Below are 18,996 nucleotides of genomic sequence, written 5' to 3'. Positions count from 1 at the left end.
CCTCGCTATCTGGAGGGAAACGCTTCACTAAGATTGATCTGGCCCAGGCGTATCTGCAAATGGAGGTAGAAGAAGCATCAAAAAAATACCTCACAATCAACACCCATAAAGGTCTCTAACAATACAACCGGCTGGTATTTGGGGTAGCATCAGCTCCGGCTATTTGGCAAAGGGCAATGGAACAAGTCCTGCAAGGGATCCCAGGGACCCAGTGTTATTTGGACGACATCCTGGTAACGGGTGAAAATGACAGTGATCACCTCGCCAACCTGGAGCAGGTGCTCACTAGATTGAAGGAATATGGGCTCCGAGCTAACCGCCCCAAATGCGAGTTTTTAAAAAAACAGATCTCGTATTGTGGCCACGTTATCGATAAAGAGTGGTTACATAAGTCCCCAGAAAAGATTGAGGCAGTAGTAAAGGCTCCAGCACCGGAAAACGTGTCACAACTGAGGTCGTTCCTCGGGCTGGTAAACTACTACCATAAATTCTTGCCAAATTTGTCTACAATACTACACCCACTGAATACCCTACTGCAAACTGGAGTGCCATGGAAGTGGAGTGACGAATGTAAACGAGCTTTCCAGAAGAGCAAAACACTAATCACATCGAAAGAGGTATTGGCCCATTTCAACCCAGCACTACCAATTCGGTTGGTGTGTGATGCGTCACCCTACGGCATTGGAGCGGTGCTGTCGCACAAATTCTCGGATGGCTCAGAGAGGCCAATAGCCTTTGCGTCACGATCACTAACCTCAGCCGAGCGTAACTACGCCCAGATTGACAGGGAGGCCCTCAGCCTAGTGTGGGGAGTGAAAAAGTTCAATCACTATCTGCACGGGCAGAAATTCACCTTGTTGACTGACCACCAGCCTATTGTCTCCATTTTTAATCCGAAGAAGGGCGTTCCGGTGATGACTGCGCAACGACTACAAAGATGATCACTCCTTCTAGGGGCGCACCACTATGAGATTGAATATAAGGGCACGAAACAGCATGGAAATGCTGATGGGCTATCACGCCTGCCACTGCCGACTGCGGAGGAAGCACCAGCAGTGGATCCTGTCAAAATATTTCATTCGACTATAGTTGAATACCTACCGGTAACTAATGCTCCTATAGAAAAGGAGCACCCGAAATGACCCGACACTGTCTCGGGTATATGATTTGACGGTGAAGGGATGGCCAGCACATGGCGACTCACTGTTGCCAGCATTCTCGACAAGAAGAGAACAGCTGTCAGTGTGCCGGGGGACCTTGATGTGTGGATCCCGAGTGGTAATTCTACCCAAGTTAAGGGATAGAGTGCTCAATGAGCTTCATGAGTGTCATCTGGGAGGGGTAAAAATGAAAAGCCTTGCCAGGGCTTATGTGTGGTGGCTGGGAATCGATAAACAAATTGAGGACCTGACCAAGAGCTGCTCAGGATGCCAGAAAGTCCAAAATGCACCACCACATGCCCCTCTTCACCCATGGGAGTGGCCCTCATCTCCATGGCAACGGGTGCATATTAGATTTTGCTGGTCCATTCATGGACTCAATGTTTTTAATAGCCGTGGATGCGCACTCGAAATGGCCTGAGGTCATCAAAATATCCTCCACCACCACGGAGAAAACTATTGCAGTCCTACGGACCATTTTTGCCAGGAACGGCTTGCCAGAACAGATTTGCTCCGATAACGGACCACAGTTTGTGTCCGAAGAGTTCCGGAGGTTTATGAAGAAGAATGGGGTAAGGCATTACACATCCGCCCCGTATCATCCAGCCACAAATGATTGGCTGAGAGGTTCGTACAAACCTTTAAGAAGGCAATAAAGGCTATGTACAATGACAACATTCCGCTGCAGCATAAGGTGGACAATTTCCTGTTCGCCTACCGGAATGCGACGCATGCAGTCACCAACCAGGCCCCGGCCATGATGTTCTTTAACCGAAGGTTAAGATCTCGCCTGGATTTGCTCAGACCAAACGTACGAAGAGATGTTGAGAGTAAGCAATTCCAGCACATCCATGAGAAGCCAACAAGGAGCTTCAATGTAGGGCAACCAGTCTTGGCCCGCCACTACCGAACAGAAAAATGGCAGCCAGGAACGATATGCACACGGCAGGGCCCACTAATGTACACAGTGGACGTTGGGGAGAAACATCGTGAGACGCCATGCTGACCAGATCCTAGAGTCACAGGAACAAGTCAACCCCATGCCTCGCCCATATGTACCTGGTGAGGAACCCGACGTACAGGTCGCATCTACCCCAGAAACAGTAGCATCGGAAGCTGATGACCCAACCGACGACAGGGTGCCCGAATCACCTCCGCACCAAGAGCAAGACACTCAGGAAAGGCACAATCCAGAAAGGATCAGGAAGCCTCCACAAAGACTGAATATATAAATGGACTATTTTCAGCTAACGTTGTATGTTAAAAGTGTTAATTGTAATTAGTTTGATATTTAATTGTTAAATGAGTGTTATGGTACTGTTAATCTAAAAGGGGAGGAATTGTAATGTATATACCTTTAAGGGGGGAACTACTTTTTACAGCTCATGTATACTGTAGTACCGGCAGTGACCACACCTGTATATAGCACTGAGTAGTAACCTGTACAGTTCAGTTCCAGAGTGAGCCACGTTGAGTAAACACCTGTTGTACCGTTCTCCTGCAGTCTGTGTCTTACTACTGACGGACACAACACTGCGGATATGTGGTCGGAAGCTCATTTCAGGGTCAAATATGACACCAAGGTAGCGAACAGTGTGGTTTGGCCTCAGACAGATGTTAGGGAGAGGGATGGAGTCAGTGGCTAGGGAATGGAGTTCGTGCGGGGACCGGAAACAATGGCTTCGGTATTCCCAATATTTAATTGGAGAAAATTTTTGCTCATCTAGAACTGTATGTTGGACAAGCAGTCTGACAATTTAGAGACCGTGGAGGGGTCGAGAGAAGTGGTGGTGAGGTAGAGCTGGGTGTTGTCAGCGTACATGTGGAAACTGACGCTGTGTTTTTGGATGATGTTGCCAAGGGGCAGCATGTAGATGAGGCATAGGAGGGGGCCAAGGATACATCCTTGGGGGACACCAAAGGTAACGATGCGGGAGCGGGAAGAGAAGCCATTGCAGGTGATTCTCTGGTTACGATTAGATAGATAAGAATGAAACCAGGCGAGTGCAGTCCCACCCATCTGGACGACAGTGGAGCGGCGTTGGAGAAGGATGGAGTGGTCAACCGTGTCAAAGGCTGCAGACAAGTCAAGAAGGATGAGGAGGGATAGTTTACCTTTGTCACAGTCACAAAGGACGTCATTTGTGACTTTGATGAGAGCCGTTTCGGTACTGTGGCAAGGGCAGAAACCTGATTGGAGGGATTCAAACATGGAATTGCGGGAAAGATGGGCACGGATTTGGGAGGCGACAACACGTTCAAGGACTTTGGAGAGGAAAGGGAGGTTGGAGATGGGGTGGTAGTTTGCAAGGACGGAGGGATCAAGGTTTGGTCTTTTGAGGAGAGGGGTGATGACGGCAGATTTGAGCAAGAGGGGGACAGTACCTGAGGAGAGAGAACCGTTAACAATATCGCTAACATGGGAGCCAGAAAAGGAAGTTGGGTGGTGTAAAAAAGTGTGAAATCTGTGATGTTTATAATTTCTGAACTTGGCACGTAAATTAAGCTAAAACTTTCTTTGAATGTTAACCTGTATTCTTGGTCCACAAAATAATTACATATTTTAAAAAGTTATGCACCTTAATGAAAAACATTTTCAAGCAAAAACTAATTCCCATACCTGGGTATTGGAAAACCAGGAAAGTTACTGGCTTCTGTCAAGACTGGGAGAGAACTATTCCATGGTGTATCAACACTGGGATCTGATAGGATCTAGAGCACCTGGGGGCTGCGTCAGAACAGGGGAGGATTTCTAGTCAACGCCCTGCTATCACTGAATAGGGGGAGTCTCAGGGGTTGGTTGTACTGTGCGGGGGGTGGGGTTGAGAGGCAGGGGACTCTGGTGTGGAAGCACCAGGGAAAAACAATCCTTGGGTCAATAAGCAATGGAAGGCATGTCATTGGGTCTGAGAGCTCAGGGGAGATTGAACAGGGGCTGAAGCATTGGGAAGTTCTCTGGGTCTAGCAGCACAGGAAAGGAGGTCTGATGCAGTACAGTGCATTTAGTGCTGAAGCTAGCCTTACACTGACAATGAACCCCGAGGGAACAGGAATGTCAATACAATGTGAAAATGAAGGGAATGGGCGAGATAGCTGTACTTTGGTTTGGAAGAGAGCCTGATAGGCAAATAATGCATTGGAAGAGGGCTGAAGCAGGTCAGAGTGGATCAAGACATAGCATTTGAAGTGGGACTGAATCTCGACCACCCTGCCACTGACAGAGGTTGTATTTCTGACAGATGATGAGTCATTTTTAGAGAGATAGAGATTGAGAGGTGGGGAAGAGAGAGAGAAAAAAAAGAGGACCTGCTCATGGTAAGGCAGGACATATAGGGGGTGACATTGGATTGAGCCTGAAAACTTGTGAAGGAATAGCCATGTTTCAGAGAAATACACGATACTATGAACAGAATTCTGATATTATTAATAAAAGACATACTGGGTTTAAAAGACACAAGTCTCAGCAGACAAGGCTGTAAACAGAGAACAGGCTTCTGAGATAAAGATCAGTTGATAACAAAGTTGTAAACAGGCTTTGAAATGGGAAAGGGATATTGACCAAGAAACTAAGACCCTATTGAAAAGCAAAGACTTGTTTCCGAAGAGTCTAGGGTTTGGAACGAACACACAGTTTAAGTGTGAAGAGCTAACACGTAAAACAGAAATACAAACATTAAAAGAGGCATGTGCCTTTGTAAAAGTAACATCAAATAAGACAGGAAATAAGATTAAATATGCAACCAATTGAGATAGCTAGGAATGCATGAACCACTCTGGTCAAAGTGTCTTTAATATTACATAGTAAAAACCATACCAACAAGGACAATTTGAAGATAATACTTCAATAGATACACCAAGCAATTACATGGGGGTCGATTTTAACTCCGGTGCGGGGAATTGTCGGGTTCCCCGAATTTGGTGTTTCCCACACGAACCTAAATGGGTCTGTGAGATTGATGCAATTTTAACTCAATTGGCCAATTGATTTCCAACGTGTGGGAAGTCTTGGCAATTGAGTATTTCCAGTCAGAAAGTCGCAGAATATGACGTCATCATTGCTGCTGTTTTTAAGGTCCACAGCAAGCCTTGCTTCTTCCGCAGGCTTCCAAACTTTACCATTGAGATGGCACAGGAGCCTGCAGGAACAACGGCCAGCGGGAGGGCAAGAGCTGCCCCAAAATTTGATGAGGCTTCACTCCAGGCATTGCTGGATGGTGCTAGGGCCCACAGGGAGGTCCTGTTTCCTTCTTCAGGGAAGAAGAGGCCTCCCAGTCAGACTAAGGCTGTGTGGCTACAGGTGGCTGGTGAAGTCAACTCCTTGGGGCTCACACGGCGCACCTGGATGCAGTGCAGGAAAAGATTCGACCTTCATCGCACTGGAAAAGTAAGTACTGTATGAAGTTTCCATCACCCTCAATCTGATCCCCATTGCCTTTCCTCACCAGCACTCAGCTTTAGCAATCTCTTCCTCCACATCCCACTAGACACTCACATCCATGCACCCTTACCCATTCCCTCTCTCTCTATGCTCACAATCACATAACTATTCCACCATGCAGTCCTCACACTCCCTCTCGCTCTGATGCTTTGAACACAACTGACTACACACAGGGAGGGCCCTTGGTCTTGCAACCTCACTTCATCTTTGTCTCCTTCTAAGTATCTATGCTATGCAATCTCTGCACTCACTCCTTCATTCTCACTCAACCTCCACTTGTCTCCCTCATTGCAGGAAAAGAGAGCTCACAACAAGAGAGAGCGAGCCAGGACAGGAGGAGGGCCGTCCTCATTAGCCCAGCTCACCCCCTGGGAGAAAGGCATCCTGGAGATTGTCGGGGCTGACATAGATGCGGAAGTTGGGGAAGGAGAGACAGGTGCATCCCCGCAAGCTGGTGACAGAATAGTTTTCCATCTCTCTCGTTGGCATTGCATGAGTCGCTGATAATGATTCTGAAGCTACATCATATGGACTTATGATCATCTGCAAAATGCAATGTGCACGTAACCTTGGCATCACATCTCTAACTTTTTCCTTGACTCCCCCACAGGACCATCAATAGGCCCCGTCCCCACTGTGCAGGAGGAAGAGCCTGAGATGCCAGACTCCTCAGAGGAATCTGCAACAGAGAAATAAGCGCACCCAGCACCAGCGCAGACACTCACACCTCGGTGGGACCTTCGGGACATAGAGTAGAGTTGTCACCTGCTGTATCACAGCTCACAAGTGAGCATCAGCAGATTGTAGAGACAGCGACAGCAGTGGAGAGTCCTCGTCGGAGGGCGCAGGACTCTGCCAGCTCGGCTCAGCTGCATGTCGGCCCTCTGCTTCTGGGTCCATCCGTAAGATCAGAGGTGATGGAACTCCATGCACAGATGCAGGAGTCTCTGGTAGGTTTTGTCTCCAGGGTCGCTGCGAGTGTGGATCGAATGGAGGAGTCCATAGCGAACATGAGCAGAGCCTTTGTGGAGTCATTGGTGCATGAACGCATCAACATGGAAAGGATGGCTAACCTATGTGGAAATGATTGCTGCCTCCATGGTAAGGCTGGCTACGGTAGAGGAGAGGAGGGCTATGGCCATGGAGGAGGTTAGTCGTCAGGGTATGGAAAACATGGTGAGTGTTCAGAATAGAATGACATCTCTTGAGGAACAATGGGCATCTATTGAACAGAGAAACCAGACCTTCATGGAAGTCCTTCTGAGTAGGACTGCCATTGCAGATATGGGTCCCCATGGCCCCCCTGATGTGCAGCAAGCTGCTCTCAAGCCACTTGCAGGCACTGAGGGGGACCTGACCCATGAGAGGGAGGTTGGTGGCAGACCTCAAGGAAGTGGGGGCTCCTCTCCAAGCGCTCACACTTCCACACCACTGCAGAGCCCTCAGTCAGAGCTCCACCGGAGTCCACACCCAAGTGAGATAGGCGTCTCAACCCCTGCAGCAGACTGTTGACGAGCCCTCACAGGCTCGCCACCCCAGAGGACGCCCGCCAAAGGTGTCAAGACAGGAGCAGCAGGAAAGTGAGCAAGGGGCCTCCACATCTGCTGAAGCCACAGGGGAACCACTATGTAGGAGCACGCGTAAGAGGAAAATAAAGCAGAAATAGTCACAGGGGTAGTCACTTGGGTGAAATGTTGTGTATTCTGTAAAAATGCCATCAGTTGTTTGTTTTGCATAAAAATTCTGATGGCAACTTCTGCAGTTGTGGCGTGTGTCATTTCGCGAATGGGGCTGGAGGTCCTCTAATGCCAAGCAGGGAAGGAAAAAAAGGCCTCCCATGCTTCTGGTAGATGCCTCAGTTGAGGAAGCGCTGAGTGAGGCTGGTGAGAGGGGTTCCGCAGGAGGTCACACTGGAGAAGTGTGTGAGGCTCCAACCTTCCACAGGTGTGGTTAAGCCTGGTAAAAGTTGCCCCAGGCCTGAAACAACAAAGTCCTGCCACCTGCAAATGATGGCTGATCAAATCTCCTCTTTAATGGTTGACCTGCAGCTGATAGTCAGCAAGCCAATAGTGCTCACGCCAGGTTTCACAGGCATGATCCCCACCAGGCATGTTTTACGTGGGAAAAGGTTTAAGCAGGCAAGGGCCTGTTAAAATGGGATTATAAAGGCCTATGAGTGCTGTTTAAGGGCCCTAAAGCCCAATCCCACCTGTTGCAGGCGGGACTGATTCGGGACCATCAGACACGCCTGGGTTAAAATGGCTACGTGTCGGGAACCAGGCGGCGGGGGGTCCCGACCTCCAGGTTTCGCGATTTTAACCTCCCACACGCCTCAAAGCCCGCCTGACGGCTGAGTTAAAATCAAGCCGATTATGTTTGTATTAAACTTGGAACACCATGAAGTCAAAATGTCTGCTAAAAAGCAGTTAAGCCAATATTAAGAATTGAATGGAAAGCATTTTGTAAGAATGACATCAAACAAAAAAACCATTGTTTTTATGATGGTTTTTGAAACACTAAAAGGTAGAGAAATAATTATGCATGCAATAGTTGAATTGACAGTAAGAATAGAAAGCATTCGAAAGAGGTATCAATAAAGGCAATTAGCTGACATCAGCAGAGAACATCAAAGGAGAAACCACTGCCAAAAGGGTATAAAAATAAGACCTTTTTAACAGAAAGTCAGAACATGCTGAACGGGCAGGGTGTTTCTCAACTTTCCAGAGGCATCTCTGTAAGTCTTTAACTATGAGTCTCGGGAAGTCAGATTGATTTTGGTGGATGTTCTGGATTTAGAAATAAGAAATAAATAAAAAATGTAACGAAATAAAGATTTGAAAATAAGGATCTCTGAGAAATAAGGAATGTAAGCTAATTGTATTTTAAATTGTTACTGTTGCGACTGACTCAACAGATGTTAACTGAATGTCAGCTCTTAAATAAAACTATATGGGGGAAAAATTCAGTTGGTTGCGCCACCCGTTAGCGCCTTAAGAGGGCGCTAAGTGGGGCGTAAACCAACTAGCGCCCAGGCGCGGCACTGCCCACGCCTCCCGCAAAATTCAGCGGGAGGTTAGTGGTGGCACTAACCGTTAGCGTTGCGCCGCTGGCGATGACGTCATCGGTTTGCGCAGTGCCCCGCTCACGCCCCAGCCGCGATCTTCGGGAGCGCCCCCTGATTTACCGCCAGACGCTATGTCCGACAGGGTCAGGTTGGCGTACCTGCGGCTGGGGAGGTGCAAATTAAAGGCGAGGTGCGGGGCGGCTATTTTTGTTGTTGGCCGCCTGCCAGCACCTGCCTGCGCTCCCGTCCCCGGCCTCCGGAACCCCCCCTCCTTGTGCAGCTGAACGCATGTTCAGCTGTTCGTGTTTTGGAGAGGGGGTTGAATGGAGCGGCGCCATCCAAAATGGCAGTTCGTGATTCAAATCAGTGCTGCACACTGATTGACGTCATGATCTACTTCATTATCATTTTTCTAGCGAGCACAGGCAACAGCCTTAGATGCCGGCGGTAAGAGGGGGAATTTTGCGGCCACAATGTTATATAAAGACAGGAGTCCTTATACCATGTCATACTTAATGTATTAATAATTGCTCAGGTGGAGATTTTTGCCTTTAAAGCCACAAAATTGAAACTGTAAGTAAACACGATCTCAGATCAAATCAGTGTTTAATTGTTATTTACTGAGCAAATGTTGCAGATTGGAAATTGCATGTGTGGTATCTGGAGTGTGATGGACATGTGCTATGTAATGCATGATGTATTATTTTGTTTTGGTGAAGCTCTGCTGCTTTAAAACCATAAAATTTAATTGTTATTAATGAAGTGTAGGCTCGGACGTGAGTGTAACGATAACGCCCAAAATATGTCCAGGGGCCAGCTGGGCTTTGTGTATATGGCCTCTCGGCAGTGCATGCCACACACCCACAACCTCTCGTGTGATGAAGTTTTTATCCTAAGTTCACTTTTAACCAGTTCAGCTCTTATATGGCCTAGAAATTTGGGTGCGCCGCCCATCTTCAACCACTGAAAATCACAGAATCACAGAAACCCCACAGTGCAGATAGAGGCCATTTCGGCCCATTGAGCCTGCACCAACACATAGCCCACCCTATCCCCGTAACCCCGCGTATTTAATCCCCCTAACACTAAGGGTCAATTTATCATAGCCAATCAACCTAACCCGCACATCTTTGGACTGTGGGAGGAAACCGGAGCACCCGGAGAAAACCCACGCAAACACGGGGAGAATGTGCAAACTCCGCACAGACAGTCGCCCGAGGCCGGATTCGAACCCGGGTCCCTGGCGCTGTGAGGCAACAGTGCTAACCACTATGCCACCGTGCTGCCCTCTCTGCAGCTTGCCCGCTTCATGGAAATGAGGCCTGAGGCCCAATGTCAGGGACACCTCAGGCCTCACCATTCAGGCGCAGGGATTGAATCCTGCATCCCCTGCCACCTGCCCCGTACGCCCTGAAATGGGCATCCAAATTTCTAGGCCATACAAGATAAATTTATATCACGTAGTTCCCACCAGGGATAAGTTTTAGTTGCTGCATTTACATTATAACTGCAGCAATGGCACACGGTGAAACTGATGCCACAGTTGTAATGTGAATGCCTTGAAATAGACAGTGCTACTGAAACCCAGGAGAAAACTGCAAAACCCTTGAGTCAGGGAGTTGGAACATTGTGATAGAATTTCCAAATAACACTGAAGGTAAGCTTAAATCAGAAATCCTCCCAAGCTAAACACACATACATACAAATTTTGTTATGAAAAGGGAGCCATTTGAAAATCAATGCTTTTTTAAAAAACTGATCATATTTTAAAACATTAAGGGGGAAAAATTGGGTTGCTTTGCGCCTCCCGTTAGGGGCAAAAAGCACCTAGCGTAAATTAAAGAGCAGGTGCAGGCCGGCCATTTTTTTTTGGGCCGCCTGCCAACACCTGACCCTCTCGCCTTCCCCTGCGGAGTTCCGTGTTTCCCGACACCCCGCTCCCCAGTGGTCCAGCAGGGCCCCGGTGCGCGCTGCACTAGGCCCCTCCCCTTTAATCAGTAGTACCGCGCCTCTACATGCTAACACGTGTGGCGCTGTTGCACATAGCGCCGCGATATTGAATGGTAGTGCCCAAAGAGGGAGGGGGTGCGCTTCCAGTTGTGCCCTGCCTCCTGCTTGGGGCACTACCACTCAATTTACGCTGCAGGGGTGCCAACTTTTTCAGGGTGCTAAAATTAGCGCCCCGGTGAAGTTAGCGCCCCAAAGCGGGCACGACCCAATTTTTCCCCCTATAAGTACCTAACGTTTGGTCCAATTTGAGCTACTTGTGAGTCAGAATTAATCCACCAAAACTAATCCCTGGTGGAAACTAATGGATATAAATTTATTTCACACAAAATAATATAAATCTGCTACATTGGAAGTAAACTGGTTAGAAACAAAACTAGGGAAAAACTTCCTCACACAGAATTGTGAAAATGAGGATCGACACTGCCCAGAGGCCAGAGATGCAAAACCAATGCGCATGTTTGAAGATGTGAAAAGGCAAGGAGGTGAGATTAAAAAGAGAGAGCTGCGATGGCTAATAGTGAAACAAGCTCGATGGGCCAAACACTCCGACTCCTGTTCCCAACTTCCTATGTTCCTAAATCCATTCACATTTAATTTAGAAAAAAAAATCCTAAAAAAAAATTGATAATTTTTAGAATAAAAGACATTGAGCCAAGGTAACATGTCAAAGCTGCTTATTGTTTCTTTGTCAAGCTGCTTTCACAATTGTTATTAAGTAAGTGTAGGTTCAGGTGAGGGTTTCATTGTTTACTCAGGGAACTTTGCAGATTAGAATGTGCTTGTCCATTTCAGTCTTCAAGTCAGATGTACCCAGCATTTTATGATTGTTTTACAGCTGTAACAAAGTGTCTTGTCCGCAGTGTTATCTCTGCAGTGCACATATTAGATATGTCATTTTTAACATGGTTAATATACATAATAAATGACTTTATCTTACCTGAGACCAACAACTTCACATGTTCTGTAGCTGTCCTTCAAATTACTTTTTCTAAATAATTGAGTAAGCTGCAAAATAGATCGTAGTGTTATAATATACAGCAATTTTGTAATTTCTCAACCAATATAGAGGAAAGCAGTATGAATGGGAGAATAAATCAACTGGACCAGATACATAAATGCTGTGGCTACTAGAGCAGATCAGAGGTTGGGTATACTGCGGCGAGTGGCTCATCTCCTGACTCAAGTACAAGCCTCATTAATATATGCTAATTGAGGTCCTTTAATGTCCATAGGACCCTGATTGCATTTTAACAGCCTACTGAGCCGGCCTTCCGCGCGATAAAACCTGGCAGGGAAGAAGGAGGTTAAAAACTTTCCGTAGTGGGGCCAGGAGGAGCAGGAGTTCTCCTCCAGGCCTCAGAAGTAAGTCTGGGCCTCTGCTGCCAGGACTAACCCTCCCCTTTCCCCTTCACAAAACGGCCCTGATCAGCCCCCATGACTTACCTTGGTATTGGCGGGTGGCCTCCAGGCCCATGGATTTTGACCAGTCTGATGCCGGCCAGCTGCCCACCCGAAATGGTGGAATGAGGCAGCTGGTCGGTTGTGGACAGGTCAAAATCCCAGGGCCTGAAGACCGCCCATCCGCCAAGCACCCAGGTAATTCAGGGAAGGGGTCAGAATGTAAATGAGGCCTGACTGTTACAATCGGCCAAGGCCTTCTGCCAAGACTCTCAAGCAGGAAGGCCATCAGCTCCCTCGGCTTCCCACCTGGGAGTTAAAATCCACTACTGTACTAAGTGTGTGCTAAGGGCTCATTAAAGTGTAGCCATTTAGTGCATTAGCATTAATGGAACAGTAGCATATTTTTGCCCATGTTCCCAAATTTTTTTTCAGTACTGAGACAGTTTAATGGAAAGCATAGAGCATGCATTAATGTGTTTTTTTTAGCTTGATAAGCACCAAATAACAGCAACTATGTAAATGTAACTTTTGCTGAACATCAAAGCGAAGATAAATAGGAATAAAATGCCATGCTAGTTTTCACCCATGTTCATTACTTGCTACTGCATTTTGCTCCGGTCACTGGGTCAGTTTGGGTTACGTATACTAAAGTAAATTCATGACATCTGTAACTGATTTTGGTTGTTATCAGTGGTGATCTATATACATAGCAGTCTTCATACATGGCAGGCTATGTTCATTCATGCCAATTCTTATGTCTAACCTTGGTACTTTTCATCAAGTCTGACACCTTCTCCCAGGTACCTTTTCCGTGTTTTTCACTCTGTGATTCTATATTGCCCTCCCAAACCTGCTTCACACAAAGAAAATTGAAGGCTCGGCCCTCTGCTCTGCACCGAGCACTTCACCGGCCTTATCTATCTATCTATCTATCTATATCTATCTATCTATCTATATATAAACGGATCGTTCTGTCTGTCTGTCTGTCTGTCTATCTGTCTGTCTGTCTGTCCTCGGGTGTGCGTCTGTCCGGCTATGCGCTCGAAAGTTATAGAGCGTACCTACGCGTGCGTTACCTCCGAAGAAAGCTTACGGTTCCGGGACAGTCGTAAGCGTATTTACTTTTCAGTCGGACGAAAATTGTTCGTGCCTTATGCAAAAAACCTTCAAAATTAAACACATTATCTGCTACTTAGCATTGATTGACTGACGTCAAGGTTCGACCAATCCTGTGCCGTCACGATTGACCAATCCTACAGTACAGTCCCCTGATGGTTGGCCAATCGGTGTGTGTGTGTGGGCGGGACTAATCGTTTTCATCTCAGGGATGTGGCAGCCATTGCCTCAAGCTAAAAACACCATTTACTACCAGCTCAAAATCTGCTGATGCAGCTTCCAAAAAGTTAGTATCTCTTATGTTATTTTTAAAAGATTTACCAAAAACGTTTTATAAGTACTTTCACTTTCATCTTTGAAGGTATTAAAAGGTAGAAATGTTGCCCGGCAGCAGATTCACAAAGGGACAGAGAGACAGGGCCCAAAAGCCTGGGACTCGATTTAAAATGTTGCCCGGCAGCAGATTCACAGAGGGACAGACAGACAGGGCCTGAAAGCCTGGTACTCGATTTAAAATGTTGCCCGGCAGCAGATTGAGAGAGGGACACAGAGACAGGGCCCAAAAGCCTGGGACTCCATTTAAAATGTTGCCCGGCACCAGATTCACAGAGGGACACAGAGAGGCCCCAAAGCCTGGCACTCGATTTAAACCGCCCGGCCCAAAACAGCCCTGGCAAAGCCGGGCTCCCCCAGCTAGTATCTATCTATCTATTATATATATAAACGAATCGATCTGTCTGTCTATCTGTCTGTCTGTCCTCGGGTGTGCGTCTGTCCGGCTATGCGCTCGAAAGTTATAGAGCATACCTACGTGCGCGTTACCTCCAAAGAAAGCTTACGCTTCCGGGACGGTCGTAAGCGTATTTACTTTTCGGTCGGACGAAAATTGTTCGCGCCTTATGCAAAAAACCTTCAAAATTAAACTCATTATCTGCTACTTAGCATTGATTGACTGACGTCAAGGTTCCACCAATCCTGTGCCATCACGATTGACCAATCCTACAGTACAGTCCCCTGATGGTTGGCCAATTGGTGTGTGTGTGGGCGGGACTAATCGTTTTCATCTCAGGGATGTGGCATCCATTGCCTCAAGCTAAAAACACCATTTACTTCCAGCTCAAAATCTGCTGATGCAGCTTCCAAAAAGTTAGTATCTCTTATGTTATTTTTTAAAGATTTACCAAAAACGTTTTATAAGTACTTTCACTTTCATCTTTGAAGGTATTAAAAGGTAGAAATGTTGCTCGACAGCAGAGTCACAAAGGGACAGAGAGACAGGGCCCAAAAGCCTGGGACTCGATTTAAAATGTTGCCCGGCACCAGATTCACAGAGGGACACAGAGAGGTCCCAAAGCCTGGGACTCAATTTAAACCGCCCGGCCCAAAACAGCCCTGGCAAAGCCGGGCTCCCCCAGCTAGTATCTATATATATAAATGGATACTTCTTTCTGTCTGTCTGTCTATCTGTCTGTCTATCTGTCTGTCTGTCTGTCCTCACGTGTGCGTCTGTCCGGCTATGCGCTCGAAAGTTATAGAGCGTACCTACGCGTGTGCTACGTCGAAAGAAAGCTTACCTTTCCGAAACGGTCGTAAGCATATTTACGTTTCGGCCGGACAAAAATCGCGCCCGCGGTATCCGAAAAACGTTCAAAATTCCGTTCATTAGCATCTCATTATCCGCTCATTAGCGACAGAGTGACCTCGAGGTCGACCAATCGTACGCCGGGTTGCTGGCGCGTGCGGCCGGGCCCTCCTACGGTCGAGTGACGGGACGATTGACCAATCCTACGCTTTGGTGACCTGACGGTCAACCAATCGGTGCATGTGTGGGCGGGCCTTATCGTTCTGAACCGAGGTGAGTCGCCGCCATCTTGATTCCAAACTTTTCCTTTCTTTTTCCCGCTTTCTGCGTCTTTCAAAAAAACGTTGCTTTTAAAGCACATATTGTTTTAAAAAAAAGTTAATTACTTTCTAAATCTTTTATCTAATCTCATTAATTTTCCTACCTTTCCCTGTTTTTCGAGGTAGGCCTCGAAGCCTTGGCCTCTCCTCCGCACCCACGCCCGAGCTAGGCACCTCCCGGCCCCAGTCAACAAGCGGCCCCCGATCGCCGCCATCTTTGTGAAGGCTGGAGGGGTGGGCCTCAGCCGAGCGCCGCTACCGCCGCCACCTTAGTAAAGGCTGGTGCGGCGGTGGCGGCACGGAGCTCCGTGGAGCAGGTGCGCGGCGGCGTCTAACTCGCCCTCCCCCAGTCTGTCTCTCTCTCTCTCTCTTCCCCGCGCCTCCTGAATGCGCGGGGGAAGAGGCCCGGCGCACGCCGCTTTCGGAGACTTCAACTCCGTGACAGGTAAGGAGGGTCTTCGCTCACATTGGGCGGCGGGCGGGTTCCTCGGGTGCTGATCCCTGGCGGTGTGGGGCCGGAGCCCGGCTCTTACCTTGCCCCGGAGAGCGGGCGGACGGCGGGGCCTGGAGTAGCAAATCGGGCACCATGGCAGAAGAAAAACTGAGAGCGACAGAGGGGAACAGACGTCAGAGAGACAGAGAAAGAGGCAGGGAGGGAGAGGGGCAGGGAGGGAGAGGGGCAAGGAGGGAGAGGGAAGAGAGAGAGGGTGGGGGGAGGGAAGAGAGAGAGGGTGGGGGGAGGGAAGAGAGAGAGGGTGGGGGGAGGGAAGAGAGAGAGGGTGGGGGGAGGGAAGAGAGAGAGGGTGGGGGAGGGAAGAGAGAGTGGGGGGAGGGAAGAGAGAGAGGGTGGGGGGAGGGAAGAGAGAGAGGGTGGGGGGAGGGGAGAGAGAGAGGGTGGGGGAGGGGAGAGAGAGAGGGTGGGGGGAGGGGAGAGAGAGGGTGGGGGGAGGGAGAGAGAGAGGGTGGGGGGAGGGGAGGGAGAGAGGGTGGGGGAGGGGAGAGAGAGAGGGTGGGGGAGGGGAGAGAGAGAGGGTGGGGGGAGGGGAGAGAGAGAGGGTGGGGGGAGGGAGAGAGAGAGGGTGGGGGGAGGGGAGGGAGAGAGGGTGGGGGAGGGGAGAGAGGGTGGGGGGAGGGGAGAGAGAGAGGGTGGGGGGAGGGGAGAGAGAGAGGGTGGGGGAGTGGAGAGAGAGAGGGTGGGGGAGAGGAGGGAGAGAGGGTGGGGGAGGGGAGGGAGAGAGGGTGGGGGGAGGGGAGGGAGAGAGGGTGGGGGGAGGGGAGAGAGAGAGAGGGTGGGGGAGGGGAGAGAGAGAGGGTGGGGGGAGGGGAGAGAGAGAGGGTGGGGGGAGGGGAGAGAGAGAGGGTGGGGGAGGGGAGAGAGAGAGAGGGTGGGGAGGGGAGAGAGGGTGGGGGGAGGGGAGAGAGGGTGGGGGGCGGGGAGGGAGAGAGAGAGGGTGGGGGGAGGGGGAGAGAGAGTGTGGGGGAGGGGAGAGAGAGGGGGTGGGGGGAGGGGAGAGAGAGAGGGTGGGGGGAGGGAGAGAGAGAGGGTGGGGGGAGGGGAGGGAGAGAGGGTGGGGGAGGGGAGAGAGAGAGGGTGGGGGGAGGGGAGAGAGAGAGGGTGGGGGGAGGGGAGAGAGAGAGGGTGGGGGGAGGGGAGAGAGAGAGGGTGGGGGGAGGGGAGAGAGAGAGGGTGGGGGAGGGGAGAGAGGGTGGGGGGAGGGGAGAGAGGGTGGGGGGCGGGGAGGGAGAGAGAGAGGGTGGGGGGAGGGGAGAGAGAGAGTGTGGGGGAGGGGAGAGAGGGGGGGGAGGGGAGAGAGAGGGGGAGGGGAGTGAGTGAGGGTGGGGGGAGGGGGAGAGAGTGGGTGGGGGGGGGGTGGAGTGTGGGTGGGGGGGAGGGGGAGAGAGTGGGTGGGGGGAGGGGGGAGTGAGAGGGTGGGGGGTGGGGAGAGTGTGAGGGTGGGGGGAGGGGGAGAGTGAGGGTGGGGGGGGGGTGGGGTGTGGGTGGGGGGGGGGGAGAGAGTGGTGGGGGGGTGGGGGAGTGAGTGGGTGGGGGGGGGGGGAGTGAGGGTGGGGGGGGGGAGGGTGTGGGTGTGGGGGGGGGGTGTGGGTGTGGGGGGGGTGGGAGGGTGTGGGTGGGGGGGGTGGGGTGGTGTGTGGGTGGGGGGGTGGGGGGGTGTGTGGGTGGGGGGGGTGGGGGGGTGTGGTGGGGGGTGGTGGGTGGTGGGGTGGGGGTGGTGTGTGGGTGGGGGGGGGTGGTGTGTGGGGTGGGGGTGGGGTGGTGTGGGGGTGGGGTGTGTGGGGGGTGGTGTTGGGGTGGGGGGGTGGGGGTGTGGGTGGGGGTGGGGTGGGGAGGGGGTGGGGGTGGGGTGGGGGGGGGGTGTGTGTGGGGGGGGTGGGTGTGGGTGGGGGGTGGGTGTGGGGGGGGGGGGTGGGAGGGAGAGAGAGTAAAGCAGGGAGAGACAGGAGGAGAGAGAGAGAGGGTGAGGGAGGGAGAGCGTGAGGAGAGGGGGAGGGAGAGTAAAGCAGGGAGAGACGGGGAGGGAGGGAAAGGGTGAGGGAGGGAAGAGTGAGGGGGTGGGACAGGGAGGGAAAGAGTGAGGGGGTGGGACAGGGAGGGAAAGAGTGAGGGGGTGGGACAGGGAGGGAAAGAGTGAGGTGGTGGGACAGGGAGGGAGAGCTTACCTTCTTCCTTCCTTCGTAGGGGTCCATCGGGCCAAGTTCCCCCCCAGTCGCTCTCTCTCTTCCCCCCCAGGCGCTCTCTCTCTTCCCCCCAGTCACTCTCTCTCTTCCCCCCCCAGTCGCTCGCTCTTCCCATCCAGTCGCTCTCTCTCTTCCCCCCCCCAGTCGCTCTCTCTCTTCCCCCAGTCGCTCTTTCTCTTCCCCCCAATCGCTCTCTCTCTTCCACCCAGTCGCTCTCTCTCTTCCACCCAGTCGCTCTCTCTCTTTCCCCCCAGTCGCTCTCTCTCTTCCCCCCAGTCGCTCTCTCTCTTCCCCCCCAGTCGCTCTCTTTCTTCCCCCCCAGTCGCTCTCTCTCTTCCCCCCCAGTCGCTCTCTCTCTTCCCCCCCAGTCGCTCTCTCTCTTCCCCCCCAGTCGCTCTCTCTCTTCCCCCCTAGTCGCTCTCTCTCTTCCCCCCCAGTCGCTCTCTCTCTTCCCCCCCAGTCGCTCTCTCTCTTCCCCCCAGTCGCTCTCTCTCTTCCCCCCAGTCGCTCTCTCTCTTCCACCCAGTCGCTCTCTCTCTTCCACCCAGCCGCTCTCTCTCTTCCACCCAGTCGCTCTCTCTCTTCCCCCCCAGTCACTCTCTCTCTTCCCCCCCAGTCACTCTCTCTCTTCCCCCCCAGTCGCTCTCTCTCTTCCCCCCAGTCGCTCTCTCTCTTCCCCCCCAGTCGCTCTCTCTCTTCCCCCCCAGTCGCTCTCTCTCTTCCCCCCAGTCGCTCTCTCTCTTCCCCCCAGTCGCTCTCTCTCTTCCCCCCCAGTCGCTCTCTCTCTTCCCCCCCAGTCGCTCTCTCTCTTCCCCCCCAGTCGCTCTCTCTCTTCCCCCCCAGTCGCTCTCTCTCTTCCCCCCCAGTCGCTCTCTCTCTTCCCCCCAGTCGCTCTCTCTCTCTCTCTCTCTCTTCCAACAACAACATGCCCTCGAAAAAGCCTCGGCACCACCGGGCACTCCAGCTAGTATATATATATAAAGCGGTTGGTTTGTCTGTCCATCTGTCTGTCCGTCCGTCCGCTATACACTCAAAAGTTGTAGAGCATACCTACACATATCTTATAGCAAAAGAAAGGTTATGATCAGGGGAGTGTCATAGGCATATTTACTTTTTGGTCAGACAACAATTGTTCCGACAGTATACAGAAAACTTTCAAAAATCCGCTCATTAGTGGTTGACCAATCCTACCGCTCATTAGCGTTGAG

General features: G+C 51.0%; 1 protein-coding gene across 1 annotated transcript in view; it reads right to left on the bottom strand.

Moving 5' to 3' along the window:
• Positions 1-18,996, bottom strand: part of LOC147108192 (mucin-16) — a 114,444-nt gene that overhangs the window by 16,668 nt on the left and 78,780 nt on the right. Inside the window, exon 24 of the mRNA XM_086004730.1 lies at positions 11,610-11,677. Within this exon, the coding sequence (XP_085860856.1) occupies positions 11,610-11,677 (68 nt within the window). The remainder of the gene's footprint in view (positions 1-11,609; positions 11,678-18,996) is intronic.

Source organism: Somniosus microcephalus, chromosome 13, assembly GCF_052327205.1.
Source record: "Somniosus microcephalus isolate GS21.2 chromosome 13, FLI_Smic_1.0, whole genome shotgun sequence".
NCBI lineage: Eukaryota > Metazoa > Chordata > Chondrichthyes > Squaliformes > Somniosidae > Somniosus > Somniosus microcephalus.
The sequence above is the reverse complement of the archived record's forward strand: the minus strand, read 5'-3'. Positions and strand labels throughout refer to the sequence as shown.